This window comes from Lemur catta, chromosome 1 (assembly GCF_020740605.2).
Source record: "Lemur catta isolate mLemCat1 chromosome 1, mLemCat1.pri, whole genome shotgun sequence".
In the NCBI taxonomy this organism is placed as follows: Eukaryota; Metazoa; Chordata; class Mammalia; order Primates; family Lemuridae; genus Lemur; species Lemur catta.
This window is the reverse complement of record NC_059128.1, coordinates 67303427-67324302: the sequence shown is the minus strand read 5'-3', so window position 1 is coordinate 67324302 and position 20876 is coordinate 67303427. Positions and strand designations below refer to the sequence as shown.

The following is a 20876-nucleotide window of genomic DNA, read 5'->3' as shown; positions in this document are numbered from 1 at the left end:
AATTTATTTATACAACTCCAAATTGCTGATAAGGCTTTATTGTACTTAAAATTTTCTTTGGCCATCTGACATCTGGGATATCTCTTTGGACTTCACCCTAAGTAACATTTGGCCTTTTAGTATCTTTTGACTTCTCTTAGTTCCTCTCTTTCTTTTGTCCTTTTTCTCTCTTCACTTCTCTTTCTCTCTTTTTTCCTCAAAGCCTTCTTAAGAAACCCAGATACAGCTCTTTTGCCACATCTACTGTGAGAATGAAGACCATTCTCAGCAATTAGACTGTCGACATTCCAGAAAATGTCGACATCACTTTTAAGGGATGCACAGTTACTGTGAAGGGTCCCAGAGGAACCCTACGGAGGGACTTCAATCAATCACATCAATGTAGAACTTAGTCTTCTTGGAAAGGAAAAGAAAAGGCTCTGGGTTGACAAATGGTGGGGAAGTAGAAAGGAACTGGCTACTGTTCGCACTATTTGTAGTCATATGCAGACCATGATCAAGGGTGTTACACTGGGCTTCCGTTACAAGATGAGGTCTGTGTATGCTCACTTCCCCATCAACGTTGTTACCCAGGAGAATGGGTCTCTTGTTGAAATACGAAATTTCTTAGGTGAAAAATACATCTGCAGGGTTTGTATGAAGCCAGGTATTGCTTATTCAGTATCTCAAGCACAGAAAGATGAATTGATCCTTGAAGGAAACGACATTGAGCTTGTTTCAAATTCAGCTGCTTTGATTCAGCCAGCCACAACAGTTAAAAACAAGGATATCAGAAAAATTTTGGATGGTATCTATGTCTCTGAAAAAGGAAGAGTTCAACAGGCTGATGAATAAGATCTAAGAGTTGTCCAGCCGCATGAAGATGCCAGATGATTCCTAAGACCTATTTGTAATTTTGATGATGCAATAAAAGACCAATTGGTTTGGGGAAAAAAAAAAGAAACCCAAATATAATTTTTTTTTCCTTGTCTCAGTTTTGCACTGTTTTAAGTTTAGTTCCTGCTTGTTCCTGCCTATATTCATGCCCTTTTGGTCACATCTTGAAACCCAAGTTTATATAACCCCAAGAATAATGATAGCTAATATTTATTGCAATCTACTGTGATCTATTGTGGTAAATCTTTTTGCAAAGATGGCAGTACTCTTAACTAACAGTCTTCTAGCTAACAGACCTTTGCAATCCTGTATGTACATGCCATAACACCATCAAGAGAAAGAGTCTGTTTTCCCTCCTGTTGCTACTGTGCTGGCCTTGTGACTTTCTTTAACCAGTAGAATGCAGCACAAGTGAGTTCCAGAGTCTAGCCTTAAGAGGCCAAGAAGCTTGTATTTCTCTCTTTGAGCCTTGAGCCACCATGTGATAAAAAGTCTGATTATCCTGCTGAAGAAACCACATGAATGAGGAGAGAGGTCTAGCCAGCCCCCAGCTCTTCCGGCCACACAAACTGAGTTATGTAAGTGAAACCATATTGAACCACCCAGGCCCACCTGAGGCTCCAGATGACTATAGCCACATGAGTAACTTCAGGTGAGATCAGCAGTAGAACCACTCAGCTGAGCCCAGCCAGGATTGCTGATATACAAGCAAACATGTGGTTGCTTTAAGACATTAAGTTTTAGGGTGATTAAGCAGCAATAAATAATAGAAGTATTTATTATAGGGATCCTTATAAATATCTTACTAAATTCAGTCTTATCAACAGTTATATGAGGTAGGTGCTATGATTATCCACAATTTACAGGCGAGAAAAATGAATATTAGAGAAGTTAAATTTTCTAGATGTTACCTAGCTAACAACTCATTAAGCAGGGATTTGCAAACAAGCTGATTTCAAAGTTCTCTGCAGGAAAATAATACCAGGATAATCCATTAGTAATCAGTGATGACCTATTGAAAAATTTTTCTGTACTTTATTTCTGCTGCAGTAGACTCCTCTGGAAGGATTAAAAATTTACCCTTATCACAAGGAAGTAATCAAGTAGGAGAGAAATTGTGGAGAGGACAGTACCAATTCCTGAAAGCTGTAGGACCATAAAAGAAAATACCTGCAGATGTTCCTGGGTAGAAGCACCGTGGCCTTGGGACCTAACCTATTGGCAAAAGGGAGAGGAAATTCTAGCACAGCCAAACTTGGATCTAGTAAGAAGACTAGGCAAGCAGGATACTTGCCTCTGACAGAATAGAACTATGAGAAGAAGGTCTTGTGATATTGATTCTCGAATTTGTGGTTCAATAGCTGGTCTCTCCACTCAGTTCAGATATATTTATATGCAAATATAGATATAGAAATAGAAGCATATATCTTCTTAATTGAATGATAGAATATCCTACATTATTAAATTTTTGACAGAAAAATATTAAAACCTTCCACTATAATTTTAGATTATCAATTTCTCCTTCAAGTTCTATTCATTTTAGAGGCTGGGTATGGTGGCTCATACCTGTAATTCTAGCACTTTGAGAGGCCAAGGCGGGAGGATTACTTGAGACCAGGAGTTAGAGACCAGGCAGGGCAACAGTGTGATCCTATCTTTATAATCTCTATAAAAATTAAAAATTAGCCAAGCACAGTGGTGCATGTCTGAGTCCCAGATTCTCGGGAGGCTGAAGGAGGATCACTTGAGCCCAGAAGCTTGAGGTTGCAGTGGGTTATGATTATGCCATGGCACTCTAGCCTGGGTATAGAGTGAGACCCTATCTCAATTTAAAAAAAAATTGTATTCATTTTTGCTTTTCATATTTTGAGACAATTGTTGTTAGATGCAAAAGGTTCATAACTAGTCTATCATTTTGGTAGATAGTTAATTTAGAGAAATAACTGATTCCAACTTATTTTTTTAAAACAGCTTTGAGATATAATTCATATGCCATACAATTCACCTATTTGAAGTATACAAATCAATGGATTTTAGTATAGTCACAGATATGTGCAACCATCATCACAGTCAATTTGGAACATTTTTATCACCTGAAAGAGAAACTCCATAACCTTTAGATATCAGTTCCCTACACTTTTGCCCCCACTCCCACCCCAGCCCTAAGAAAACACTAATCTACTTTCTGTCTCTATAGACTTCTCTATTCTGGACTTTCATATGGATAGAATCATAAAGTATGTGGTCTTTTGTGATTAACTTCTTTCACTTAGCATGTTTTCAAGGTTCATCCATATTGTAGCATGGATCAGTACTTCATTCTTTTTATGGCTACATAATATTCTATTCATTGTATAGATATACCATGTATTGTTTATCCATTCATCAGTTGATGGACTTTGGGTTTGTTTCACCCTTTTAGCTATTATCAATTATATTGCTATAAACATTTGTATACAAGTTTCCATGTGCATATGTTTTCATTTCCCTTGGGTATATATGTAGGAGTGGAATTGTTGGGTTATATCCTAACTCTGTTTAACCATTTGAGATACTGCCAGTCTGTTTTTCAAAGTAACTGCACCATTTTATATTCCCATTAGCAGTGTAAGTGGGTTCTAATCTCTCCACATCCTTGCCAACACTTGTTCTTATCCTAGTTGGTATGAAGTGGTGTCTCACTGTGGTTTTGATTTGCACTTCCCTAATGACTAGTGATGTTGAACATCTTTTCATGTGTTTTTTGGTTATTTGTATATCTTCTTTGAAGAAATGCTGTTACAGAGGGAATGGCCTTTTAAAAATGGCAAAAATGTTTTCTGTCTCTTTAAAACCATCTCACCGTTTTTGGGAACTAAAACCTACATCCCTGCCTCAGGCCAGTGGTTGGGAGGGGCAAGACAGTGTCTTTTGTCCATTGTGCTACAGGAGATGGCTCAGCAGAACTGTCCCTAGGGACAGAGATCTGGTGGACGGACCTCCCAGGTGGGTGAAGGCCCAAGATTGACTTCATGGGAGATGGGACAGAGCAACAACTGCTTTAAGCTGAAACCCTTCCTTTAAAAACTCTGTATTTCTAATTATTATTAGGATGATGACATTTTAGACTGGAGTTTCCATCCTCCTTATGTGCTGACAAATTAATAAACTCCTCTTTCCTTCTCAAACCACTTCTCATTCTTCCGATGTGACCTCAGGGACAAGTGCTGAGCTTTTGATAACAATACCTATTCAGATCCTTTGCCCATTTTTAAATTGGCTGATATGTCTTTTATTATTTAATTATGAGAGTTCTTTATACATTCTAGATGCAAGTCACTTATCATATATATGATTTGCAAGTATTTTTCCCATTCTTTGGGTTGTCTTTCACTTTCTTGATGGTGTCCTTGGAAACACAAAAGTTTTCATTTTGATGAAATCCAACTTATCTGTTTTGTTGCTCATGCTCTTCGTGTCACATCTGAGAATCCTTTACCAAATCCAAGGTATGAAGCTTTATCTTACGTTTTCTTCTCAAGAGTTTTATACTTTGTTTTTACATCTAAGTCTTTGATCTATTTTCGTTAGTTTTTTGTATGTAGTGTGAAAAGTGAAAGTTCAGCACTGGCTGGGAGCGTAGGGGAGAGGGAGCCATGTGATCTTGGCCGCAGTAGTCTGGAGTAGAATGTTCCTTGCAGAGCTTGGATGGCAGATGTGGAAGTGCGGAGCAGTCTTGGTTCAAACACCACAAATTCTCACCTGTTTTACCAAACTTTTGTAGACTTTCTTGAATAGATATTTGTTTATTTGCTGTTTATCCTTAGGACTATTTCTAGAGGATTTATATATGGTTGATTTATAGTTGTTCTTGTTGTTAAAAATAATTTTCACCAGTTTCATTTGGGATAAAATCAACAGAACTTCTCATACTGCCATGCCAGACATCAATCTCTTGTTGATTTCTTATTAATGATTTTTATGTTAAATTATATTTTGTCTGATATTAATATTGCTACACTAGCTTTCTTTTGGTTAGTATTTGAATAACATGCCTTTTTCTATTCCTTTATTTTCAACTTTCCTGTGCCATTATGTTTTCAGAATTTCCCTAAGCTGAATTTTCTAGGATGACAATATGCTTGGAAAATTGATTTCAGATGTAACTGTCTCATAGTAAGCATTCAGGAATGTTCTGGGGCTTTATCAAAAGAGCTAGTATGACTAGGCAGAAATGAAAAAAGCCCTATGAAAGAAACTTTGTGAAGGATAGGATGGAATTCTCATTCCAGTTAGATGGTATCATAGGCAGCTGAATGCCTTTCTGAAGACCTGAAAGCCAGGCATAATTGCCACACTGATACAGTGAGGCTTGTTTTCTCTACGCAGGTATCTTTATGCAGTTAATTTCTCATATCCTTTACTTATCGTAAAGGAATTTGTGTCTTAACAAAAGATTTTACTGTCACTCTCAGCTTCATCTTTAAACAATGCTTTCCTGAAAGTACCCTAAATTTGATCTTTCCTACTACCTATTTTTTTATTTTTAAATTGACAACTAAAAATTGTACATATTTATGATGTACAACATGATGTTTTGATATATGTATACATTGTGGAATGGCTAAATGAAGCTATTTAATATATGCATTATCTCACATACTTATTTTTTTGGTTAGAACACTTAAAATCTGTCTTAATAATTTTCAGGTATACAATATATTGTTATTAACTATAGTCACCATGATGTACAAAAGATCTCTTGAACTTATTCCTCCTATCTAATTGAGATTTTGTGTTCTTTGACCAACATCTCCCCAATCCCTGTACCCTACAACCTCTGGTAACCACGATTCTACTCTCTGCTTCTAGGAGTTTGACTTTTTTAGATTCAACATATAAGTGAGATCATGCAATGTTTGTCTTTCTTTGCCTGGTTTATTTCACTTAACAAATTATCCTCCAGGTTCATCCATGTTGTGACAAATGGCAGGATTTCCTTCTTTTTAAAGGCTGAATAGTATTCTATTGTGTATATATATATCACACTTTCTTTATCCATTCATCCATTGATGGACAGATTCCTATCTTAGGCATTGTTAATGCAACAATGAACATGGGAGTGCAGATTTCTCGTCAACAAACAGATTTTATTTTGGGGAAGCTCCACACTTTTTTCCATAATTATTGTACTAATTTACATTCCCACCAACAGTGTGCAAAGGTTCCCTTTTCTTCATATCCTTGCCACACTTGTTAGCTTCGGCCTTTCTGATTATTGCCATTCTAACAGGTGTGAGGTGATATCTCAATGTGGTTTTAACACCTTGACTGCCACACTAGAAAAAACTTTTTTTCCCTGGGGCCATGGTGTTTTAGTAAAATAAAATGATCCTTTCTAATTTGTTATTTTTTATTGTTTTCTGTGCAGGAGTTATATACAACAGAATCCACGTTTTTAGAATTAAATTGTCAATATTAATTGTAACAATAAGAAAGATTTTCACAAACCAACTGTAGGATTTTTTTATGCAGCCCCAGGCTCAAAACTAGCCTGAGTTAAATACAACTCACATGGCAGTCAATGTGTTAATTTGCATGTCCTTAATGATTAGTAATGTCGAGCACTTTTCATAAAACTGTTGTTAATTTTTATGTCTTCTTTTGAGAAATGTCCATTCAAGTCTTTTGCCCATTTTTAATTGTGTCATTTCTTTTCTTGCTATTAATTTGAGTTCCTTATATATTTTGGATATTAACCCCTTACAGAAGTCTGTTTTGCAAATATTTTCTTCCATTACATAGGTTGTTGCTTCATTCTGTGAATTGTTTCCTTAGCTGTGTGGAAGCCTTTTAGATTGATGTGATCCTATTTGTCTGTTTTTGCTTTTGGATCACATGCAGAAACTCATTGCCCACACCAATGTCATGAAGTTTTTCTACTGTGTTTTCTTCTAGTAGTTTTACAGGTTCAGGTCTTACGTTTAAGTCTTTAATTTATCATGAGTTGATTTTTGTAGATGGTATGAGATAAGGGTCTAATATCATTCTTTTCCATGTAGATACCCAGTCATACCAACACCATTTATTGAGGAGGCTATCTTTTTCCCATTGTATGTTCTTGGCACTTTCATCAAAAATCAGTTGGCTGTAAATGTGTGGATGTATTTCTGGGCTCTCTATTCTGTTCCATTGGTCAATGTGTCTGTTCTTATGCCAGTACTATGCTGTTTTGATTACTATAGCTTTGTAGTATATTTTGAAGTCAGGTAGTGTGATGCCTCCAGCTTTTTTTTTTTGCTCAAGATGGCTTTGGATATTCAGTGTATTTTGTAGGTTTTGTGTTGTTGTTGGTTTTTTGTTTGTTTGTTTGTTTGTTTTTTGAGACAGACTCTTGCTCTGTTGCCTGGGCTAGACTGCAGTGGCATCATCATATCTCACTGCAACCTCAAATTCCTGGGCTCAAGCAATCCTTCTGACTCATTCTCCCAAGTAACTGGGACTACTGTTGTGTGCCACCATGCCTGGCTAATTTTTTTTTCTTTTTAGACATGGAATTTTGCCATGTTGCTTAGGCTAGCCTTGAACTCCTGGCCTCAAGTGATCTTCCCATCTCGGTCTCCCAAAGTGTTAGGATTACAGGAGTGAGCCACCATGCCTGGCCAGTGGTAAATTTTCTGAAATTCCTTGTTATTGATTTCTAGTTTCATAACAATATGGTTAGAAAAGATATTTGATGCAATTTCAATCTTCTTAAATCTATTAAGACTTATTTTGTGGTGTAACATATGATTTATCCTAGAAAATGTTCCATATGTGGTTGAGAAGAATATATATCCTCCTGCTATTGGATGGAATCCCACTTGCCATTTGTTAGTATTAGCTTTACTTGCGATCTGGAGATGCTGGAAATTTTTTGACCCAAAAATTATTGCTCCTTCTTGTTTAACAGTTCTTTCTATAGCTTATCTCTCACCTCTCACATTTTATTCCAAATCAGCTAGAAGAAATCAGGAAGCACTTTTATCACACATTCCAAAAATCTTCTCAGATCACTCATTTCATTAGATACATCTTCTACCTTCCACATTACTGCAGACAATAATGGTGCTAAACTTTCTGGCACTACATAACAAGGATCCCCATTTTTCCAGTTTTCAATAGCACCTTTCTAATGTTTCATTAAGTCCACACTGGCAGGCTTCTTAAAGGCTGTCAGAATTTACTAATGGTTTCCTCAAGGACTTTTAGGCTTTCAATGGCACTTTCCTCAAAGTTCTTCCAGCTTCCTTCCACTATCTAAGCCACTCCAACTTTTTAGGTTTTTGCTATGGCAGCATCTCATATCCATGTACCAAAATATGTATTAGTTATCTATTGCTGTGTAACAAATTGGCCTAGAATTTAGCAACTTAAAAGAATAATAAAGTTGTTCATGCCTCTGGTCCTAGCACTTTGGGAGGCCAAGGTGGGAGGATCACTTGAGGTCAGGAGTTTAAGACTAGCCTGAGCAAAAGCAAGATCCTGTCTCTACAAAAAATAGAAAAATTAGCTGGGTATGGTGGTGCATGCCTGAAGTCCCAGCTCCTCAGAGGGCTGAGGTAGGAGGATAGCTTGAGCCTAGGAGTTTGAGGTTGTAGTGAGCTATGATGATGCCACTGCACTCTAGCCCAGGCTACAGAGTGAGACTCTGTCTCCATTAAAAAAATAAAATAAAATTTAATACTTCACACTGTGGATCAGAAATTTGGGAATATATAGCTGGGAGGTTCTGGCTTGGCTCTTTTATGGAGTTGCAATTAAATTGTCATTGGGGGCTGCAGTCAACTGATGCCAAGAGGATCTGATTACACAATAACTCACTCATGTGGCTGTTATCTGTGCTGTTAGCAGGACGCCTCAGTTTTTCCCTATATGGATCTCTCCATAGGGCTATTTGAGTGCCTCCCCCCACAGGAAATAATCGAAAAGAGTGCAAGGAGGAAGCCACAATGTATTTTACAACCTCAGTAGTCTCAGAAGTTGCATGTGGTTATTTTCAAATATCCTATTCGTTACTCAGGTCAACCTTATTCAGGACTGGTAAGGGTCATGGGGAGCCAGCTACCACAGTCAGATGTGGAGGAAACCAAAGGAAAAAAAGTCATTGTATAATAAAGACATCTGCACTCAAATGTTTATAGCAAGCAGCACAATTCACAATTGCAGAGATGTGGAAATATACCAAATGCCCATCAACACATGAGTGGATTAATAAAATGTGGTATATGTATACCATGGAGTACTACTTAGCCATAAAAAATATGGTGAACTGGCACCTCTTGTATTATCCTGGATGGAGCTAGAGCCCATTCTTCGAAGTGAAGTATCACAAGAATGGAAAAACAAGCACCACATGTACCCATCAAATTGGTGCCAACTGATCAACACTTACGTGCATGCATGGAAGTGATATTCATTGGGTGCTGGGCAGAGTGCGAGGGGTGGGGGGATGGGTAAATTCACAACTAATGGGTGCAAAGCACACTGCCTGGGGGATGGGCATGCTCTAGCTCTCACTTGGATGGTACAAAGGCAATATATGTAACCAAAATGTTTGTACCCCCATCATATTCTGAAATTTAAAAATTAAAAATAAGTGCTCGCTTCAGCAGCACATATACTAAAATTGGAACGATACAGAGAAGATTAGCATGGCCCCTGTGCAAGGATGACACGCAAATTCGTGAAGCGTTCCATATTTTAAAAAATAAATAAATAAAAACATCACAATGGTAATAAGATACACCAAAGATTATAAAACTAAGAGGATACTACAACATTATGTCCATAAATTTGAAATTTAATTAAAATATTAAAAAATTCTCAAAAAATGTAATTAACCCAGACAATGAAATTAATAATAATCTGAATAGCCCTAATAAAATAAAAATTTAAATCTGCTATTTAAAAATTTCTTACCAAAAAAATCTAGACCCAGATCACTTCATCTGTAAAATTTCCCACACATTTAATAAATAAATAATATCTATATTACACAAAATCTTCCAGGTGTCATAAAAAGAGAAAATGCCATCTAATCCATTCTAGGAGGCCAGCATAACCTTGATACCAAAACCTGGAAACAACATTAAAAGAAAAGAAACCTATGGGTCAATTCTCTCATGAATACAGACACAAAAATCATAAATAAAATATTAGCAAATCAAATCCAGCAAACTATAAAGAGTGTAAATGTTATATCAAGTTGAACTTTTTCCAAAAGCATAAAGTTGATTTAACATTTGAACTAAAAAATAAAAACATGATTGTCACAATTGATGGAAAATTTGCTCAAAGTTGATAAAATTCTATACCCATTCACTATTTGAAAAAAAAATCTTTACTAACTAGTGATAACAGAGTATTTCCTTAATCTGACAAAAAGTTACTACAAAAAATATAGCAAACAACATATTTATTGGCAAACATTAAAAGTTTCCCCCCATGATTAGGAATGAGATAGAGTTGTCTTTTATGATTATTTTGAGACAACAATAAACTGGATAATTTATATTCAACAGTGTGCAATAAAGCAATAAGAAGAAATAAGGGGATAAGTATTAGAAAAGAAGAAACAAAACCTTCCTTATTTGCAGACCACATGATTGTATACAAAGAAAATACAAATGAATCTACAGAACTAATAAGTAAGTTTAGCAAGGACCTGAATATATTATATAGTCAAGACATAAAAACTAAATTATTGGAAAAAATAAATAATTAGAAAATGAAATATCTTAAATAATAGCATTTATATCTTATCCAAAATAAATAAATTCTAATGAAAGATATGCAAGACATTTATGCTGAAAGCTACTAAATAATATTAGAACAATCAAAGACCTAAACAAAAGGAGGGTTATACCATTTTAATATACTGGAAGACTCAGAATTGTAAGGGCTTATTCCATTTTGCTCTATTTAATTCCACTCAAAATCCGAACAGTTTGTCCTTTGAAATTGCCAGTTGATTGTTGACTATTATATGGCAGATAAAAAAGTCTCACCCACTAAATCCTCTCTTCAGCCAGAAGACTGGAGAAGGGGTGGCCTAGAAAGATAGAAAATCTTTTTTTTTTTTTTTTTTTTGAGACAGAGTCTCACTCTGTTGCCCCGGCTAGAGTGCCATGGCGTCAGCCTAGCTCACAGCAACCTCAAACTCCTGGGCTCGAGCAATCCTCTTGCCTCAGCCTCCTGAGTAGCTGGGACTACAGTAATGTGCCACCATGCCTGGCTAATTTTTTCTATGTATATTTTTTAGCCGTCCATATAATTTCTTTCTATTTTTAGTAGAGACAGGGTCTCGCTCTCGCTCAGGCTGGTCTTGAACTCCTGAGCTCAAACAATCCATCCACCTCAGCCTCCCAGAGTGCTAGCATTACAGGCGTGAGCCACCACACCCAGCCAAGATAGAAAATCTTTTAACAATATTCACACTGCTACAGCTAAACATCACAGCAAAAACTGCAGTCAGTGGAGCTGAATGAGGAGCTTATACTTCCACTATATCTAGCAGCAGTGAGGCACCATTCTCCCTTCCTGCAGCATCAGCAAAAGCTCAGCTGGGAGTCTAGATTTCCATCCGACTGGCAGCAACAATGCATCCCTCCCTGTACCCATGGTGCCAGTGAAGGCTGAATCAGGAGCCTAAATTTCTACCCCTGTCCAGCAGTCAAGAGGCACCTCTCCCCATGTCAGATAAGGCTGAGTGGGGAGTATGGACTTCTACGTCCACCCAGGGGTAACAAGACAGTATCCTGCCTTCCTCCACCAGCAAGTTGCCAGTGGAGGCCTGCTAAATTACAAGATTTAAATAAGATCCAGAAAGTCATAAAATAATAACCAATATGTTCAGGACATAATAAAAAAATCACTTGTCATACCAAGAACCATGGAAAATGTCATCTTGAATGAGGCAACAGATGCCAACATCAAGATGACACAAATGTGGTTGTTAGCTGGCAAAGATTTTAAAGTACCTATCATAAAAATGCTTCAATGAGCAAATTACAAACATGCTAAAAACAAATGAAAGAGTAGAAAATCTAAGCAAAGAAACAGAAGATATAAATAAGAACCAAATGGAAATTTTAAAACTGAAAAACACAATAATTGAAATTTAAAACTAATAGTTCATTAAATATGAAATATCTGATATCTAATCAAAAGTGTAGCTTATTATCTCTCAAACAAGAAGCAGTACAATTAATCAAAGTATGTGCCTAAACTATCGACAGAGTTTTGCCATCTTAACAGTAGCTTGTTTATGCCAGCAGCGAAGAAGCCTGGTGAGCGAGTGGCTATGAAATCGTGAAAGGTGTTTCCACAGTTTGTTGAGAATTGAATATTTTTCCTTGCAAGAAGTGATCCAAAGCCTGGAAGAGGTGATAGTCAGTTGGTGCAAAGTCTGGTGAATACGGCGGATGACAGAGTTTCCAAGTCCACCTGCTGTAGTTTGAGCAGTGTTGTTTTTGTGACATGTTGTCTTGCAAGAGGATTGGCTTGTCTCTATTGACCAATCTCGGCTGCTTAATTGCAAGCATCCTCATCATTTCATCCAATTGGTGGCAGTAGACATCTACTGTAACCAATTGACCAGGTTTCGTGAAGCTGTAGTAAATACCTGCGCTGGACCACCACATACACACCATTAGCTTTTCCTGATGACCATTCAGTTTTGGACTGTTTCGGCACTTCATCTTTATCCAACCATTGAGCTGAACGCTTATGATTGTCAAAAAGAATCCATTTTTCATCAAACATAACAATATGGTGTATTGTTGACAGCAAAGAAAGGCAAGCTTTCAGACAATTTCTCTTCTGATGCTCATTGAATTCATGCAGTCCCCATCTATCCAGCTTCTTCTTCTTCTTCTTTTTTTTTTTGAGACAGTGTCTCACTCTATTGTCTGGGCTAGAGTGCTGTGGCGTCAGCCTAGCTCACAGCAACCTCAAACTCCTGGGCTCAAACAATCCTTTTACCTCAGCCTCCGGAGTAGCTGGGACTACAGGCATGTTCCACCATGCCAGGCTAATTTTTTCTATATATTTTTAGTTGTCCAGGTAATTTCTTTCTATTGTTTTGGTAGAGATGGGGTCTCGCTCTTGCTCAGGCTGGTATCCAGCTTCTTTACCTTGCCTATTTGTTTCAAATGGTCTAATACTATTGAAATAGTAATGTCAAACCTTGCTGCTAATTCATGTGTATCCTGAGATGGATTCACTTCCACTACAGCTCATCATTATCCACCTTGGTCTCAGGTCATCCATGTGGCTCATTTTCAAGATTAAAATCACCAGAACGGAACTTCTCAAACCATCGACATACTGTGCATTCATTAGCCACATCCTTCCCAAACACTTCATTGATATTTTGAGTCATCTGCGCTGCATTGGTTCCATGATGGAACTCATATTCAAAAATAACACAAAATTTTTACTTATCTATGGTTTCACAAAATTTCCTCTAAAAATTTTTTCAAAAGATAATCACAAGCCAAAATGTGCTTTTGAAAGAATGAGGATGTACCTTCACACACACACACACACAAAACAAGAAGTGTCAAAGTGAAATGTCAGAGTATCAACTGTCAAACTTAGTACTTAGGGAAAGCAGACATTCTATACTTAATAACCTAATAATTGGATGGCTAAATAGCAGAATGGAGATACAGAGGGTCTATACCTGTAAATATGAAGATAGAACAATAGAAATTACCCTGTCTGGACAAGGGAGGGCCTTCGGGGGCGGGGAGAAGAACTAAGCCCCAGGTACTTGTGGGACATTAACAAAAGATCTAACATTTGTGTGATCAAAGTGTTAGAAGGAAAAGAGAAAGAGGATGAGAATGAAAAATTTCAAAAAAAATTATGGTTGAATTTCTCCAAAATTTGGCAACAGGCATAAACCTAAAGATTCAAGAAGCGGAGGAAACCCCTAATAGATGAACCAAAGAAATCCACAACAAGGAGATCATAATCAAACTTCTGAAAACTAAGGACAAAGAAAACATCTTGAAAGCAGCTAAATAAAAAAGATGTGTTACCTATAGGGGAATAACAATTGAAATGACAGATTTCTCTAGAGAAACCATGGAGGCCAGAAGGAAGTGGCACATTTTTCAAGTGTTAAGAGAATATTTAACTCAGAATTTTATATGCAGTAAGAATAACCTTATGGAAGGAAATTTAAATAAAGACATTTTCAAATAAAGGAAAACTAAGAATTTTTGCCAGCTAACCTAGCTTTAAAAAATGGCTAAATGATGTTCTTGAAACAGAAAGTAAATGACCCCCCCACACCGTAGCGGCGCGCCAGTGGGCCAGGCGGGCGGCCGAGTTTTCCAAGAGATAACTTCAGCAAGATGTCAAGTGATAGGCAAAGGTCCGATGATGAGAGCCCCAGCACCAGCAGTGGCAGTTCAGATGCGGACCAGCGAGACCCAGCCGCTCCAGAGCCTGAAGAACAAGAAGAAAGAAAACCTTCTGCCACCCAACAGAAGAAAAACACCAAACTCTCTAGCAAAACCACTGCTAACTTATCCAGTAGTGCTAAAAGAATTCAGAAGGAGCTAGCTGAAATAACTCTTGATCCTCCTCCTAACTGCAGTGCTGGGCCTAAAGGAGATAACATATATGAATGGAGATCAACTATACCTGGCCCACCAGGTTCTGTATATGAAGGTGGTGTGTTTTTTCTGGATATCACATTTTCATCAGATTATCCATTTAAGCCACCAAAGGTTACTTTCCGCACGAGAATCTATCACTGCAACACCAACAGTCAGGGAGTCATCTGTCTGGACATCCTTAAAGACAACTGGAGTCCTGCTTTGACTATTTCAAAGGTTTTGCTGTCTATTTGTTCCCTTTTGACAGACTGCAACCCTGAGGATCCTCTGGTTGGAAGCATAGCCACTCAGTATTTGACCAACAGAGCAGAACATGACAGGATAGCCAGACAGTGGACCAAGAGATACGAAACATAATTCACATAATTTGTATGCAGTGTGAAGGAGCAGAAGGCATCTTCTCACTGTGCTGCAAATCTTTATAGCCTCTACAATACGGACTTCTGTGTATATGTTATACCGATTCTACTCTCTGCTTTTATCCTTTGGAGACTGGGAGACTCCCCAAAAAGGTAAATGCTATCAAGAGTAGAACTTTGTAGCTGTAGATTAGTTATGTTTAAAATGCCTACTTGCAAGTCTTGCTTCTTTGGGATATCAAAATGTATTTTGTGATGTACTAAGGATACTGGTCCTTAGTGCATTTTAGCCTAATTCATTATCTGTATGAAGTTGTAAAAGTAGCCGTAGATGACTAGGAATTATGTCATTTGTATTAAGCCCAGATCTATTTCTGAGTATGTGGTTCATGCTGTTGTGAAAAATGTTTTACCTTTTACCTTTGTCAGTTTGTAATGAGAGGATTTCCTTTTACCCTTTGTAGCTCAGAGAGCACCTGATGTATCATCTCAAACACAATAAACATGCTCCTGAAGGCATAGTTTCCTGTCGTACTATTTTAAGTCAGTCTTGTTAGAAGGTGTGTCTGAGATGATTGTTGATGAAATAAAAATGTGGATATGAAGATTGACTACTAAGGACTAGTACGAATAAACCAATCATTAAATTGAAAACATTTAAAATCTTAAAAAAAAAAAAGAAAGTAAATGACAAAGACAGGAATCTTGAAACATCAGTCATAAAAAAAGATAATGGAAAAGGTAAAAATATAGTGAAGCATAATATACTGTCCTCTTGATTTTTAAAAAATTATGCTTGACAGTAGAGGCAAAAATTATAAAATTCTTTGATATGTTTCTCTAATAGGTAGGGGAAATATTTAAAGCAATTATATTGTTAATAGGGAGGGTAAACTATGTAAAGAAGGTAAGTTTTCTATATTTCACTTGAAGTGGTAAAATATAATAACAGGAGACTGTAATCAATTTTGCATGTATAATGTAGTATCTAGAGCAACCGCTCAAAACAACTATAAAAAGAGATACACTAAAACACATAATACTATCAACAGTGAAAATGATACCCACAAAATGGGAGAAATATTTGCAAGTCATATATCTCATAAGGAATTGATGTCCAGAATAAAGAACTCCTTACAACTGACCATTAAAATAATGCAATTAAAAAATGGGCCAAGGAGTTGAATTAACTAACATTACTCCAAAAAATATATACAAATGGCCAAAAGCACATGAAAAGATGTTCAACATCATTATTCATTAGGAAAATGCAAATTAAAACCATATTGAGATACTTCATACCCATTAGGATGGCCATTATAAAAAAAGAAATAGGGCTACAGCTCAAGCCTGTAATCCCAGGACTTTGGGAAGCCAAGCAGGAGGACTGCTTGAGGCCAGGAGTTCAATACCAGCCTGGGCAACATAATGAGATCCCATTTCTATAAAAAATTTTTAAAAATTAGTTGGGCGTGGTGGTATGCACCTGTAGTCTCAGCTACTTGAGAGGCTGAGGCAGGAGTATTGCTTGAGCCCAGGATTTCGAGATTGTAGCAAGCTATGATCATGCCACTGCACTCCAGCCTAGGTGACAGACCAAGACCCTATCTCAAAAAAAAAAAAGAAAGAAAGAAAACAAAACAAAACCCAGAAAATAACAAGTGTTAGTGAAAATGTGGAGAAATTGGAACCCTTGTGCATTGCTGATGGGAAAGTAAAATGGGTCAGCCATTGTGGAAAATGGTAGGACAATTCCTCAAAAAATTAAACATAGAATTACCATATGATCCAACAATTCCACTTCTGGTTATCTACCCAAAAGAATTAAAAGCAGAGTCTCAAAGAGATATTTGTCTACCTGTGTTCATAATAGCATTATTCACAATAGTCAAAAGGTAGAAGCAATCCAAACATCCATTAACACTGAATACATAACCAAAACGTGGTATATGAAAGGGTGGCCTTGCAAAAATAACAGGCAAATACCTAATCCCACAATTTCCCCAGTAAATTAAAGATCAAGCCTATGAGTTCTCTCACTAACAGTCACCCTTCAGGAGTTCTGTTTTGCACCACTTCTGAAAAGAGCTGAATAGATGGAAAAGAGATGTAAATCTTTCACTTTAAAAATTTTTTTTTTTTTTTTTTGAGAATCTGCTTTTACAGAGTTCTTAAGTAAACAGCAGAAGAATGAGCTACAGCCTCAACTATATCTCCAGGACAGAGTCACATCTCCTGTGATAATCCCGTCTCCCAGGAAAGGCAGGGAAACCAACTTTTGAACTTTGACATCCTGCTGCCACTCTTGTTATCAACTGACAGCCATCACTATTTTTTTTTCTCTTCATCCCCCTTAAAATCAGCAAGCCACTTGGCCTCAGTGCTGGCACTCCCTTCTCTTTCCGGGATGCCATGTCATCTCCATGCTCTCTTCCAACTGTCCCCCCCCACGTCCCCCCTCCACGCCACCACCTTCCCCTCTCTTTCACTCTCACTCTCTCTCCTCTAAGAAGATAAAATAAACCCTTTTACTTTTATATATCCTAATCTCTGCATGAGAAATCTTTCTCCAACCCTGCCAGGAGCACCTAGTGAGCTTCCCACCCTAACAGTATATATATACAGACAAATATTATTCAGTATTAAAAAGGAAGAAAATTCTGACACATGCTACAACATATATGAATCTTGAAGACATTATACTAAATGAAATAAGCCACAAAGGAAAAAAGAAAAAATATTCTATGATTCCACTTGTAGGAGGGACCTAGAGTAGTCAAATTCATAGATACAGAAAGTGGAATGCCAGGGGAGGAGGAAATAGGGAGTTAGTGTTTAATGGGTACAGAGTTTCAGTTTGGGAAGATAAAAAAGATCTAGAAGGCCAGGCGTGGTGGCTCACGCCTGTAATTCTAATACTCTGGGAGACTGAGGCAGCGGGATCACTTGAGCCCAGGAATTTGAGGTTGCAGTGAGCTATGATGACATTATTGTACTCTAGACAGGACAACAGAGTGAGACTGTGTCTCAAAAAAAAAAAAGAATCTGGGCCGGGCGCAGTGGCTCACGCCTGTAATCCTAGCACTCTGGGAGGCCGAGGCGGGTGGATTGCTCGAGGTCAGGAGTTCGAGACCAGCCTGAGCAAGAGCGAGACCCCCATCTCTACTAAAAAAAAAAAAAAATAGAAAGAAATTATCTGGCCAACTAAAATATATATATAGAAAAAATTAGCCGGGCATGGTGGCGCATGCCTGTGGTCCCAGCTACTCGGGAGGCTGAGGCAGTAGGATCGCTTGAGCCCAGGAGTTTGAGGTTGCTGTGAGCTAGGCTGACGCCACGGCACTCACTCTAGCCCGGGCAACAGAGTGAGGACTCTGTCTCAAAAAAAAAAAAAAAAAAAAAGAATCTAGAGATGGTGCACAACTATACATTAAAAAAGTGGTTAAAATGTTATATTTTATGTTATAAATAGTATAAACATAAAATATAAAATTTTATGTTATAAAATATAAAATTTTATGTTATAAAATATAAAATTTTTAAAAAGATTACTTTCTAAAAATATGTTATAAAATTATCCAAAACTCTATAGTTAAAATGAAATTCTTAAAAATGTTCAAGTAACCCAGAGGAAGTCATAAAATGGAAAAAAAGGGGGGGAGTAGAGGAAGGGGAGACAAAATACAGGAGAAACAAACAGAAAAAAAAATAATAAAGTGACAGAATAAAGTCCTAACATATCAATAATAACACTAAATGCAAATGATCTAATCAACCAAAAAGGTATAGCAATCCTAAATTATGGACCAAACAGAGGTTCAAAATACATGAAGCAAAAACTGGTAGAACTGAAAAAAGAAATAGATAAATTCACAATTGTAGTTGGAAACTTAAATACCCCTCTCTAAACAATGTGTATAACTACTAGATAAAAAACATATATATGGATAAACGGAATAACACTATCAATCAACAGAAGTATTGAAATGGATACAACACTCCACCGAACAATAGAGCAGAATACACATACTTTTCAAGTATCCTTGGAACATGCATCCAGGTAGACCATATCCTGTGTCATAAAACAAACTTCAGCAATATTAAAAGAATTGAAATAATACAGAGTATATTCTCTGCTTGAGCCCAGGAGTTGGAAGTTGCTGTGTGTGGGGAGCGCGGACGCCATTACAAGATGGCGCCGATTTCCGGTGGCTTGGCTGAGGTAAACAAGTGTGGCGCATGCGTAGTACATCTGTAGGTCTGTTACATAAGTATGCATATGAGGTTTTCTGACTCGGCCTATTGGTGACCGCTTGTGATTGACTTTGACCTATCTCTGTTACTTCCTGTTTCCCTGAGGGTATATTACTGTGTGAAAGCTTGTGCTCAGGGTCTTCCGCATCTTGAAGCTTAGAGGGATCCCCAATAAAGCACTGTAGAAGAACTCCTGTTGCCGCGTCTTCCTTGCAGGCGAGGCGGGCGCGACAAGTGGTGCCGAAACCCGGGAACTGTACCACCAGGGCACCAGCGGAGACGACCTCTTGTGAGGTGAGTTCAGAACTACAGTGTGGGACGGCCAATTTCCCCGCCCCCAAGAGAGACATGGGCAACATACCACTACGCCGGTTTCTGTGGCCTCTGAAAACTCTGCTTGCTGAAAATAAAATCCATGTTGACGATCATGACCTAAAGAGATTGTTGAGGGAGGTGGACCGGGTATCCCCTTGGTTCCTAGCCTCCGGCTCGCTCACCATACCATCTTGGAGGAAGGTGGGCCATGATCTACGCGAGGCGTTAGATTTAAGGCCTGGAGTCTTGATACTTCATAGGTTAGTTATGGATTGCCTAAAGTGCGATCCGCGGGGTTCGCAGAGTGCAGCAGAACAGCTTGCGGAAGTGCAGTCTCAGCTCTCAGAAGGAGGGAGAGGGGAAGGAGTTGCAACGATTAAGGACGATCAGTCATGTCAGGTAGAGAACCGGCGAACGGGTGACGACCCGATGTTGCCAGAATTTGCAGATTTGCATTTGTCCGAGGAGAAGGTGAATCGTCCGCCTCGGAGGGGGAAGAAGCTACCCCCTCTTTTCAGCAGTTGAGAAAGGAAATACGGGGACTTAAAAAACAGGATGTGGTCCAGCCGAGAAGGCAGGCCCCGCCCAGGCTCGATATAGAGACCTGGCCTCCCCCGTATTCCCTGCCCCCACCTACAGCGCCCCTCGTTGGGCCCGCACTGGGGGGTGGAGCGTCTCTCCTCCCCCCAGAAGCGCGGAGAGAGCTAGGATTTGCTTTCCCTGTGTATGTGGACAACAATAATCAGAGATATTGGCAACCTGTGGACCATAAGCAATTAAAGGAATTTGCAGAGGCGGTCCGCAACTGGGGGCATAGCGCAGCCTACACTTTAGTACTGCTGGAGAGGCTTGCCGCTAGTGCCCTAACGCCCACGGATTGGCAGCAGGTGGTGCGCGCGGCGCTAACCACGGGCCAATATCTAGACTGGAAGTCCATGTATCATGACGGGTGTGCCGCGCAGGCCCGTGCGAATGCAGCCCAGGGAGGCGGCAGAGCAGCGTGGACTTTTGACATGCTCACCGGACAGGGACAGTGGGCCAATAATCAAACGGCCTAACCGGAGGAGGTGTATGTCCAGGTAAATCAGATAGCCATTAAGGCTTGGAAGTGTTTGCCCAAACGGGGGGAGGTGCGTGGCAATCTGACAAAAATTGTCCAGGCTCCGGCAGAGCCGTTTTCGGATTTTGTGGCTCGCATGATGGATGCCGCAGGAAAGATTTTTGAGGACGTAGACACAGCCTTGCCGTTGGTTGAGCAACTGGTTTTTGAGCAGGCCACTTCGGAATGTCGGAATGCTATTACGCCATGGAAAAGTAAAGGATTAAATGCATGGCTGAAGGCTTGCAGGGAGATTGGGGGTCCTCTGACTAATCAAGGACTGGCGGCCGCGGTCATAGCAGCACAAGCCCAGCAACAACG

At 38.6% G+C, this 20876-nt stretch overlaps 1 protein-coding gene, 1 non-coding gene and 1 pseudogene across 3 annotated transcripts; all 3 read left to right on the top strand.

The window, feature by feature from the left end:
* Positions 1-251: 251 nt before the first annotated feature.
* Positions 252-907, top strand: LOC123621060 (annotated as a pseudogene). Its single transcript, XR_006728999.1, has one exon. The product of XR_006728999.1 is annotated as a 60S ribosomal protein L9-like (transcript).
* Positions 908-9493: 8586 nt separating this feature from the next.
* LOC123631071 lies at positions 9494-9600 on the top strand. Its single transcript, XR_006732948.1, has one exon. It is a non-coding gene; the product is annotated as a U6 spliceosomal RNA (small nuclear RNA).
* Positions 9601-14196: 4596 nt separating this feature from the next.
* LOC123621053 (ubiquitin-conjugating enzyme E2 E3-like) lies at positions 14197-15158 on the top strand. Its single transcript, XM_045526812.1, has one exon. The coding sequence runs from the start codon at positions 14262-14264 to the stop codon at positions 14883-14885; it is 624 nt and encodes a 207-aa protein (XP_045382768.1). The 5' UTR covers positions 14197-14261; the 3' UTR covers positions 14886-15158.
* The last annotated feature ends 5718 nt before the right edge of the window (positions 15159-20876 follow it).

Excerpts from the sequence above, each read along its gene's own strand:
- LOC123621053 (XM_045526812.1), top strand. The coding sequence starts at position 14,262 with ATGTCAAGTGATAGGCAAAGGTCCGATGATGAGAGCCCCAGCACCAGC.